Raw genomic sequence first — 12,114 nt, forward strand, 5'->3', positions numbered from 1 at the left:
CTTTATTTTTGTTTTAGGTATTTAAACTTCATAAATTGTAAGAAATAATTTTCATCATTAAGCTTTTTTAAAATTTAGAAGGATTTGAGTTACACATCTTGATAAATATGCTTGTAAGTACCAAAAATGATAATCTGGAGTTGATAAATGCAACTAACTGAACCGTAACTACGCAATCATTTGGATATGAGACAAGTAAACACAGATAGCACCGAATATTATGTTTTATACACAAGTGATTTATAAAAAAAGAATGAAGGCTGGGATTTTCTAAAGAGCCAAATACAACATTAACCCCCTGTTCTTTTAGGTGTAGTGTTCAGCATCCTAGACAAACTGCCAGATTTGCAATCACATAACCAATATTGTTGTAGTCTCATATTTAATTTATGTCTCAGAATGATCTGTTCCCTGAGAGGGAGTTTTTTTGTCCTCTTACAATTAAAAAAATAAAAATGGGATCGGACCAAGTTCTAAAAATAACAGTGAAATAATTGTCCTTACAAAAATGTTTTTATATTCATATTGCATATATTGGAAAAGAAGCAAGCATTACTTTGTGTGTGTATTTTAGGAGAACGGTAGCAATTTACACACTTTGAGCATACAGTAAATCAATATAATATGATTATTTTGATAGGAAATGGCAAGTTTTAAGATTGCAGCTCTGCAAAAAGCTTTGGATGACAGTGTACCTCTGTCTGAGCTAGAACTGGCTAATAAGCAGTATAATGAATTAACTACTAAATACAGGGATGTGCTACAAAAAGATAACTTGCTTGTCCAGAGAACAACTAACTTGGAGCACATGGAGGTAATGTTATTTGATACTCTTCACACTTATGCAAATAACCATGTTTTGTTATGATGAAGAAAGATATAAATATATAGGACCAGATTGTCCCCCATGGGTCCACTAAAAGTAGGTCTACAGCTGCACTGCTGCAGTGCTTCGCTGCAGCAATGGGAAGGGGTTTTGCTGTTGCAGTAGTAAATCCACCACCCCAGAAGCTGGTAGCTTGGTCAGCAGAAGTCGTCGTCTTTCAACCAGACTCTGTCTACACTGGGGTTCTTGTCAGGATAGCTATGGCACTCAGAGGTGTGAATTTTTCACACCACTGAGAGAGAGATCTATGTCAATGCAAATTGCTTGTGTAGCTCACCCATAAGAAGAGAAGGGCACTATAGCTTCTGTAACGACATACCGTCTTCCCTTATCTCACTCATATGGAAGGCTCATTATTGGAGCTTCTCGGAGTAGGAGGGTTGGAGGGAGTGAAGGAAAAGAGCTGTCATATTCTGTCATCTTTTGTATAAGTACACTAAACCCTCGATTTAACGGACTAATGGAGGGAGGGGTGTCCGTTAAAGCCAAAAGTCTGTTAAATTGGAGGGTTGACTGCCCTCTACCCCCTACCAGGCTCCCCTCTCCCCCCAAAAAAATGCTACTCACCACCACTGGAATCGTTGCCCCTGGAGCCTGCCGCTGCTGTTGGGGGCCGCACCGCACATGGCATCCAAAGCTACACCACGTGCGCCAGCAAGGGCCCTGCCATGCGCAGCACCCAAAGCCATGCCATGGCCAGGGGTCCTGCCATGCCATATGTGCCAGCAAGGGCCCCACCATGTGGTCAGCAAAATCTGTGGTGTGCTGGGGCTGAGGGCACTGCAGCATGCAGGAGCAAAATCCCCTCTGTGGCCTGGAGGAGCCACCACTGGAGTTGCCATGGAATTGCATGGGGTTACCATATGTTCTTCCCACCACGGGTGGGGCATGTACACAAGTGCCGTTTGACATGTACATGTCCCACCTGTGGTAGGAGGAGCGTGTGTCTCCTTCAGGCTGTGGCAGTAAGTCACCTAGCATACTTTTTTTGCAGGGTGGAATGGGGATTTAGGATTTTACAGAGCTCAGTTAAGCAGACTTCATGAGCAGTGGTGGTGTGTGGTGGGCTGGTGGATGGTTGTTCTCAAAGTCCATTAAACTGGCGTCTGTAAAATAGAGAGAGTTTACTGCATTAAAATGATAAGCAGGCAGTTATTGAGGAAAGGGAACCCAGCCTCTGTCATTGTTAGCAAAAAGTGTAAAGAGACCATATATCCTGATTTTAACTCACATAGTTCCTGTTTCTCATATGAAGCTCTTTGCGTCCCACACGAACTTTTTTGAGAAGCTCCCATAATGTCCTTCTTTTTCATTTTATCACTCAAAACATTTGGGGTTTAGTAATTGTAAGTTGTTTATTTAAAAACATTGCTTTACAAAATAGCACTAGCTCTCTCTTTACCAGGAAGAGCTGCAGTGATGACAGAATTTAGTATGATCAGTAGTGACTGAGAAAGTAAAATGTGTACAGGAAGTCAAAGCTATGCTTTTTCTGAAAGGAAAGTCAGTGGCTCTTATCCCACACTCCATGATAAGGGCAAACACGAAGTTCTTGGAATCAGTCTCATACTCCATGAAATAAGAACAATTGCTTGATGAAGAAAGTGGAAGTAATGATACCAGCACATGCATATTTTCAAATGTACCTTTGTGAGGTAACCATTCAGAAAGACAGTGGTGTAAAAATGTCACTGCGAAAATGTACTGCTTTTTGATTTAGGAAATATGGTCACTGTATTGTATAGGGACCAGAGAAATGCAGCTATTACTGCAAACTTTTGTTTCTCCAAACTGAAGTGAGAGGCTGCTTTAGATCTTTGTGGTGTCAACAAACAGATGCAGTCTCCAAAATCCATGCTCTCTCCCTTCATTTAATCCTAATAATGGGGCTAGTTCAAGGAGAACTTTGAGGTAAAATTCTTGTAGTAATCTCATCCATAGGCTTATATGAGGGTGGTGGCAATTTAGCCCACATGCATTAGGCAGACAGTTATTCCAGACATTGTTTTGGGCTGTTGGCTGTATAGTTCATAATAGCAGAATGAGTGTTTCCCTGAGCTGTATTGTTTTTTTCCTTTCCACTGAGAAGAAAATTAACTTATTTTGAAAGGTCAGGAACTAGAAGGCATGAACAAATTGGGAGAAATATGTTTGAAAATGAGCCAATTAGAGTATTTTAAACCAAATAGTTGGCAGTCCTTTCCTCCTTTTTGTTTCTTTTTGAATTAAGCATGAATATTTCAAGCAATGTAAACTTCCTATTTGTTGTGTAGACATTTTTGTTTCAGCCATCATTTTGTTTGGAGGAAAGGATTCAACACTTTGTTGATAAAAAAAAATTATGGTAAATGAAGCATACAGCATATAGGGTGCGTTTACACTGGGAACTGACTGTGAAGTTAATTTCAAAGTTAGGCACTACATCGAAGTAGCCAGCAGACAGTTTACACATGTTTTCCCTTACTTCGAAGTTAACTTTGAAATAGGGAGCCCAAATTTGAAGTCCTTACTGCATTCACGGAGCAGTGCCCTACTTCCAGGTATAACTAGCATTTTCACTTGAAGTGGGCTGTGTGTAGATGCTTAACTTCGAAATTGCTTTTTGATTGCTTTGAAGTTGTACTTCAAAATAAGCAACTTTGAAGTCATTTTTGTAGTGTAAACACAGTCATACAGATCAAAGCTAAACATTTTGATTATTGTATAGGAACTGGGTACCATAGGCTGTTCTAGTGTATATCAATAGGTTATGCCAAACCATAATATTTTAACCACCAAACATATTACTGTTGCATTGCTCTATTATGTTGATACGTCTCTGACATACAGAGTGAGAATGCATCTTTGAAGGAACAGATAAATTCATTAAATAAGGAGCTTGAGATCACAAAAGAAAAACTTCATACTATGGAGCAAGCTTGGGACCAAGCAACTAAATTAGGCAAGTATCAATAAAGAATATGCAATATTTCCTTTGGAAAAATTAATTTTTATAAAAAATTGAAAACCATACCATTAGGAAACATTAGAGTAAATTATAATGTATTTCTCTCATCTTTTCTTCATTTAGAGGTTAAAAAATGTTATGCAAAAATCTGACTAATTTAGGATTATTTTAGTTTTCTAGACTGGTGTTTCTTAACCAGGGTTATAAGTACCTCCAGAGGGTACATCAATTCATCTAGATAATTGCCTCGTTTTACAACAGGCTAAAGAAAAGCATTAGTAAAGTCAGTACAATCTAAAAGTTCATTCAAACAATGACTTGTTTCTACTGCTTTATATGCATAATGCTGAAATGTAAGTACAATATTTCTATTCCAGTTCATGTATTTTTAAGGTGGTAGAAACTCAGCAAGTTTTCAGTAGTAGTCTTCTGTGATACTTTTGCATTTTTTGGTAAGTAAGTAGTTTTTAAGTGAGGTGTAACGTGGTGATAAGCAAAACAAATCTGACTCCTGAAAAGGGTACAGTAATCTGGATTGAATGCCACTTGTTTTAAGACCTCTGATAATCCTGATACCATGTTATATAGGTAACGTTTTCTTAAAAATCAATAGGTTTGGGTTTTATGTAGATTTCTGACATGATGAGGGAAGACTAGCCAAATGCCTACCTCTTCAAGTTCCAGAAATTATTTAAGTGTTCTGGTTCCTTTCAGAACTAAATCAAAAGTATCTCACTTAATGTAAAAATCTTGTTAAGTCTAATAAAAATATTATTGAATGTAGGAGGTGACAATGCCATGGACAAGGCTACAAAAGCAATAACCAACAGTGAGATTGTTTCTGTTTCTAAGAAGATCACTGTGCTGGAAATGAAGGAACTAAATGAAAGACAGAGAGCTGAACACTCACAGCGAATGTATGAACATTTAAGGAACACTTTAAAGCAAGTGGAAGAACGTAACTTTGAGCTGGAAACAAAGTTTGCTGAAGTATATAGAGATTTAATTATGTTATTTGTCAATTACATTATTCTATTAGATACCATTGGTACCTTTCTTGATAGATAGATTTACTTATCAAATGTAGCTTCATATAAATAGATATTTTGCTTGAAGACTAGCTTTTAATATATAAGGTATTAATTTGTCACTAATTTAGTTTAGACTGCAGTTATTCACTGTAAAAGTAATGCAAGAGTAGTAAGTCTGATATGCAGGCATATTGCAAAACGTTGCTCATTATTTGGCCGCTAGATTTTTTGCAAAAATCGTATTTTTTTCCATTCTCAGGGTCTAATTGATACAAATTTTTCTGCTATCTTTTTTCCTGATCATCAGAGACTCTCATGGTTTTGTATATGATTCAGACCTTGTTTGATTTTGAATCTGCCTCTACTCTTCCTCACAAAATGATACAATTTTAATTTTTCTCTCAATCCTTCTATACCCATTTCTATGTTGTCTTATGTTTGGAATATTACATGCAGGGTTTTCTGCTTTGCCACCTCTGGCTCTGCAGAAATCTGTCTGGCCAAAAGCTACTTGATTTCCAAAAGTGACTAGTGACTGTGAGTACATCAATTTTGGTGTCCAATTTGAGATTTTAAAAATTTTTTCAAGAGGCCTGATTTTAAGAAATTGTTGAGCACTAATAGTCTTTTAAAATCTATGCCTTTTAAGGTGTCTCAAAATGAGCATTGAAGATGACTGGTCACCTTATAATAAAAATGCTGACTAGTAATTATTAACATAAACATGCTACCCAGTAACATGTTGGAGATTTTTATGATTATTATTGCTGTTGTTGTTGTTATTATTATTATTAATATAATAATTATATATAATTACTACAAAAAATTATATATAACAGCCCTGTTTTAGGCATTGTGTAAACATATAACGAAGATAGTCACTGTCTTGAAGAGTTTACAGTCTAAGTTTTGTTCCCTTTTTCGACCCCATTTTATAGTTTAGTTTCTTGCTTTCACTGTTTCAGGAAACTGAAAACATTGGGTTTTCATTTAGCATACTTTTTGTAGGGATGCTTTTGTAGCTACTTTGACATACATGCAATGTTGTATGCAAGAAATTGGGATGTTTAATAGTCGAGCAAAAAAAAGCAAAAGGAAAAAAAAAACCTGAGGGAAACAGTTTATCTAAATACAACTTCAGAACATTTTGTGTTAACTAAAAATACATTGTATGCTTTTTCCTAATACACTTAGGAAATATACTTTGTTTTTTAAGCTTACGAAACTCAACCTTGAGGCACAAAAGGTGGAACAGACATTAAGAGATGAATTGGCAAACAGTGTGAGTAAAGCAATAAGTGATGCAGATCGACAAAAAATCATGGAGCTGGAGAAGAGTGAAATGGAGCTAAAGAATGAGGTATCAAAGTAAGTGCAGAAGTACCAAAATTAGATTACAGTATGTTTGGAAGTATTTTGTAATTTGACTTGTACAGATATATGTTGCGTACGTAAACAGAAATAATTTTCATCTGTCTTTATAGATGCTAAACCTGGAATTTTAGATAAAGAGTTGCATAAAGGACCAGATTCTGATAAGAGTTAAGCAAATACTTAGGAGCTGTCCTGAATAGTTTGAATGTAAACGTGTTTAAATAGTTTCCTGCAGTAGGGTCTTAATTAGATGCAAAAACATTCTGTATTTCAGACAAATTAGTTTAAGCAATATTTTCTTCCTTTTGCATCCTTTATCAAGTATATGGAAAACTGATAAAAATACAGCAGGAAAACAAAAATAGTATTTTGGAATACCCATTGATGCTTCATTGGGAATTTTAAAAAAAAAAGTATTTTGAAAACATTGTGCTTATGCAAAGTATTTTAAGTATCATTAATTAAGCATTGTTATATGTGTCCCAAAACAAGAACTTTGAGTTAATCTTCTGCCATTTATGCCATTCTGAAAAGCAGTTGTTTGATAGAACGAATAGCTTTTTTCCATAAGGAATGTCTACTGTAGAAAATGGCAAAGGAATTGACATGAAAACAAGTATGATCTGCTCTGTAAGATATATTGTTTGTACATTTGTTTTTCGTAAGTGGGGTATCCACATTTCACCATTTTAAATACAAGACACCTGACAAAATTATTCATGTTTGAGTTCAATGACAATCAATCAGAACTATGCTGTACAACCATTCAAATTCTAACCGAGTTGATTAGGTGGGATAGTTCAGTGGTTAGAGCACTGGCCTTGTAAACCCAGGAGTTGTGAGGTCAGTCCTTGAGAGGGCTTTTCTAGGTTCTGGAGCAGATTAGGTTTATTTAAAAAGAAAAAAAAATCTGTCAGGGATGGTGCTTGGTCCTGCGGTGAGTACAGGGGACTGGACTTGATGACTTCTCAAGGTCCCTTTCAGTTCTATGGGAAACGTAAATATCTCCATGTTAGGACCCCTGTTAAAAAGAGGGAGTGCATAGCTGGAGTGTTTATTTTATTTATTTATTTTTTTACTTACATTCTTATCTTTAAGGTTTGTCTGAGGTGACACACAAACACATCCTATACACTTATCTCACATGGGGATGGGGGTGACTGACTGACCTGACCCAACTCTCCCTACACAGTCCTCTCCAGCATCCATGTCTGGCTGGGCCGCTGGGATGGATCTGCCTCTCCTGGTACCTGGTGCCACATCTTCACAAAGCAGTTTGTGGGGTGGGAGCACACAAGGTCACAGGCCTCCCCTGATTTCCCTCGGGGTTTACACTAGAACATGCCAAGCAGCAGCCTTTAGGCATTATGTGGGCGGAAAGGGATGGGAGGTGCTTCCAGCCGAAGGGGGATGGAGATAGGGATGTCCTGGCTCATCATTTTCCAGAGGTCATTTTTCTTGCACCCTCCTGCTCCCCTGTGACTAGAAACAGCTTATCCTTTCCTACCCATTCACTGTAGAATGGCAGTTAGCGCCTCCAAGCTCCTGTTGACCACCCACGTAACCCAGTTGACTCCTATCCTATGGCTACAGGCTGGGCAGAAAACAGTGCCAGGACCCAGGCAGTTTGACTGCAAGAAATTCAGAAAACCCAGCCAGAGAGGTACCTGGTAGTGGAGTTTGGAGTGCCTAAGTGACAGAGCAGCCCTGCACTCCTCGGGGGCAGCATGTGAAGAAGATGCTAAGTGCCCCTGCCTGTAGATCTGCAGGGTTGGTCTGCAAACAGGCTAGAAACAGCTTTCTCCCCACCATTCTAGAGCTAAGCAGAGGGGCAGGTAAATTTCTCCATACTGTCACTGTGTGGAACTTAGGCACAGGCAGGGCTTGGTTCCTCCTGGCCAGCACCAGCCAGAGGCAGTGGGGGAAGACAAGTGCCTGTTGACCAGGCTGTTGGCAAATGGAAAGTTCCAACCAGGGGCTGGTTCTCCACACAGTGCCATGAGCAAGACACACCCCACTAGCATGGATATGGAAGAGCAGCAGGGCTGGGTGGGAGGTAAATGGGCACAGCAAGGAGAGGAGAGTGAGATGGGAAACAAGCAAGGAGCCAATTAGTGGGCAGCAAAGGTGACACATAGTTGGCCACCACCTGCCCGCACTCACCAGTCACTGCAGCAAGCAGCCAGTGCTGGGTGGAAATGGGGTTGGAGGTGGGAGCTGCTGTCCATGAACTGGCGCACAGCAGGGACTGCATTGAGAGATCAACAAGTAGAGTGGCTGCCCTGTACACTGCAGCTTTACCTGACCACCACTCTTGAACACTAACTCCCCTTGTCAGCCCCTGCGTGCCCTCACTCATTGCTGGTGAGAAAGGATGCAGCCAGCTAGAGGACCCACCCACTAGTACTGATGGGAGAGGAGAGACAAAATACACAGGACAATTTGCATTTTTTTTTTTTTTTTTTTTTTTTTTTTAAAAAAAGGACATGTGCCAGGAGGGCTTAAAAATGTGACATCTGGTCACCCTATGTGAGGCTTTTGTTTTTACAGTAAAAGAAAAAAAGTGTTTTTATTTTGGAAGATGCACAAAAGTATTTTGAGTGTATCAAAATTTGCCAAAAGTTAAAAGCAAATCTGCACTGTCATATAGTTGCAGGGCTTATCAAGATGCTATGAGATATTAATAATGCATATTTCTCACTTCGCAAGAATGGTAGTAGTTAGCAGTAGCAATTAATAGGTAGCAGGCTTAAAACAAAGAAGAGGATGCATTTCTTGACGCACCATAAAGTCGACCTGTGTAGCGCCCTGCCCGCAGATGTTGTAAAGACCAGTATTTCAACAGAGTTCAAAAAAGAGCTAGATAAGTTCACGGGGGATAGCTCCATCAATGGTTATTAGCCAGGATGGGTAGGAATGGTGCCCCTAGCCTCTGTTTGTCAGAAGCTAGGAATGGGTGACAGGGGAGGGATCACTTGGTGATTACTACTTCTGTTCATTCCTGTGGGGCGCCAGGCATTGGCCACTGTCGCAAGACAGCATACTGGGCTAGGTGGACCTTTGGCCTGATTTTGTATGGCTGTTCTTATCAGTATGTCTTTGAATTGAAATACTAATCTGCCTGGCCTAAAAATGTAATTTTGCCTATGGACATTGATCTTTCAGTGTAAACAGTCTACAGTCTCTCTAGTGCTCCTGTCTTTACTTTTTCTTTTTCTTTTTTTAATTCTGTACAGATCAACTGTAAACTTCAGTAAAGATGTTTTTAATCAGGGATCCAATTCTTTACTCTTGAAGTCTGTTGGGTTGTTTGCCACTGACATCACTAGTGAAACTGAAGAATCTGCTTCATAAACCTCAGTCTTGTTTCCAAAATAGTCATGAGAGGAGATTAGCAGGAGCTTTAATAGTGGGATGGTATCCAAATTACTGGTCTTTATTATATATAGGATGGGAAAAGATCCAGAAATGCTGAAAAGGGTTCACCTCTCTTTGTGTAGTAGAGCTTGACATTTAGTAAAGGTATTTGGACACCATTTTAGCTTGAAGGTTTATTTAATATTCGAAAATGGTTTAGCATTCTTGTTTTCTTCTGTTAGGCTACGGGAGCTTTCTGATATTGCCAAAATGCAAGTTGCAGCTTTGGAGAAACGACAGCAATCCAGAGAGAAGGAAGTGGCCTCCCTTCGAATGCAAGTTTTAGACTATCAGGTGAGATCAGTACTGCTCTACTTTGTTAAGGCTGCTTAATTAACTGATATGTTTTGGGAGAGTGTGGTAGGGATAGAACCTTCTTAGGTTATGAAAGTGCTTTCATGATATACTGGTGAAATGTTTTTAAAGTCTGCATTAGAAAAGCAATTATTTGAACGAAATACGAATTGATGTGAGGCCAGATGCTGCTATTGTTGATGCCCAAAGGAGTTTTGCCATTAGTTTAATTGAAAATGTAATGGGCACTGTAATGTACTAATCACTTACACTTCATGTAAATATGTTTATTTTTCAATGAATAATTTTATATTTTTAAAGATGTCCCTGTTATATGTTTTGGTGTTTAGGCACAGTCAGATGAAAAAGCACTTATTGCAAAATTACACCAGCAAATCGTAGCTCTTCAGATTAGTGAGACTACCGCTGTGGGCAAGCTAGAAGCACTTACAACGAAACTGCAAAAGACGGAGATTTATAATCTACGCCTAGAACAGAAGCTTGATGACAAAGAGCAGAGATTATACTATGCCCGACTAGAAGGGAGAAATAGAGCCAAACATCTACGCCAGACTGTGCAATCCTTGCGGCGACAGTTTGGTGGCGCTCTGCCCTTGGCACAACAGGAGAAATTCTCTAAAACCATGATTCAGTTACAGAATGACAAACTAAAAATCATGGATGAAGTCAAGCGTGCCCAGGAAGAGCGTCGAAACACAGAGAACAGAGCAATGGAGATGGAATTAAAAGTAAAAGGTTTAGAAGAGTTAATAAGCACATTGAAAGATACAAGAGGAGCTCAAAAGGTTTGACATCTTGTAGCTTTTTCTAATAATTAATTATATGTATTAAAGCTTTAATCTGCTGTAATCTACTTTAAATTTTTGTTTTAATATGTGCCATCATGATTTTAGAATATGCAGTATTGTAACAGCCATTTGTTTTGTCTTTAAAAAGTAGGATAATAGCTAGTTTTACTAGTCAGTATAAAAGCCCTAGTTGGGTCATTCTTGGTTTTTCTTCCGATTAGAGCCTCTAAAGCAAATTTAAATGCCATAAGAAGAGGCACAGGAGATTCAATACGGTATGAAACAGGAAGCGCAAGTCCCAGCTACTCTTGGCCATCAAAAATCACATTTCACTTTTTTTTTTTTTTTTTAAAAAGAGTAGAAATGTTAACTGAGGCATTCTGGACAAATTGTAATTTGGGTAATTATATTTTGCCTTTTCAAGGTAATTACCCTTCCGCTGGGTGAGACATTCTCATTTTCTGCCCCAGACATGATATAATATTGCATTCTCTGTGTAAAGACGTCTGCATTACAATGATGAGTGAAGTGGTCTCTCATCAGTCTGCAAATTTTTTGAGCATTTTGGGATCTCTGTATATTGGTACTTTTTGTATATTGTAAATTGAATGACACAGTTCATTAAATACAACTTCTCTGGGTTGTTTTGAAAAATCAGTTTCACTTGGGAAAAGACATCTCAGTTCCCTAAATGTTCTTTTCATCTGTTAAGGTGATATTGATGATGAGCTGTATGAACTGTTACTATTTATCAGGTAATTGAATGGCATATGAAAATGGAAGAACTCCGGCTTCAGGAACTTAAACTGAATCGAGAAATAGTCAAACAAAAAGAAGAGATGAAATATTTAAATAATATCGTTTCTGAATATGAGCATACAATCAGCAGTCTGGAAGAAGAACTTGTACAGCAGAGCAAGGTATAAACTTCTACATGATGTTAAGATAACTATGTTCTGTTCATTAATTTTTAAAATTCTTTTGTTATATCTAAAAATTATAACTTACATGTACAGATGTATGGTACATGAATGTGTGTTGTATGTGCTTTTACAGTTAAAGATGTCTTGCTGTTAATGGCATATTAGAGAATTTAAAAGAAATGTCAAAGTAGGAATGAAATCCTTATCTTGTTGAAGTGAATAGTAAAGTTCTTGACATCAGTGGCTCAGCATTTCAATGTGGATCTCTTTAATCAAATTTTTTTTAAATAGTTTTATGAAGAGCGACAAATGGCTTGGGATCAAAGAGAAGTAGAGTTAGAACGCCAGCTAGACATATATGACCGCCAGCAAAATGAAATACTTAATACTGCTCGAAAGGTACCTACACTTACTTATTAGAAATAAATTAATG

At 38.1% G+C, this 12,114-nt stretch overlaps 1 protein-coding gene across 1 annotated transcript in view; it reads left to right on the forward strand.

Annotated features, from left to right (window-relative positions):
- CEP290 (centrosomal protein 290) overlaps nucleotides 1–12,114 on the forward strand; it is a 143,471-nt gene that overhangs the window by 72,053 nt on the left and 59,304 nt on the right. The window contains exons 27-34 of the mRNA XM_075012177.1: nucleotides 641–814; nucleotides 3,716–3,827; nucleotides 4,618–4,823; nucleotides 6,081–6,232; nucleotides 9,838–9,949; nucleotides 10,300–10,755; nucleotides 11,514–11,678; nucleotides 11,973–12,080. Coding sequence (XP_074868278.1) covers nucleotides 641–814; nucleotides 3,716–3,827; nucleotides 4,618–4,823; nucleotides 6,081–6,232; nucleotides 9,838–9,949; nucleotides 10,300–10,755; nucleotides 11,514–11,678; nucleotides 11,973–12,080 — 1,485 coding nt within the window. The remainder of the gene's footprint in view (nucleotides 1–640; nucleotides 815–3,715; nucleotides 3,828–4,617; nucleotides 4,824–6,080; nucleotides 6,233–9,837; nucleotides 9,950–10,299; nucleotides 10,756–11,513; nucleotides 11,679–11,972; nucleotides 12,081–12,114) is intronic.

Source organism: Carettochelys insculpta, chromosome 1 (assembly GCF_033958435.1).
Source record: "Carettochelys insculpta isolate YL-2023 chromosome 1, ASM3395843v1, whole genome shotgun sequence".
Lineage (NCBI taxonomy): Eukaryota > Metazoa > Chordata > Testudines > Carettochelyidae > Carettochelys > Carettochelys insculpta.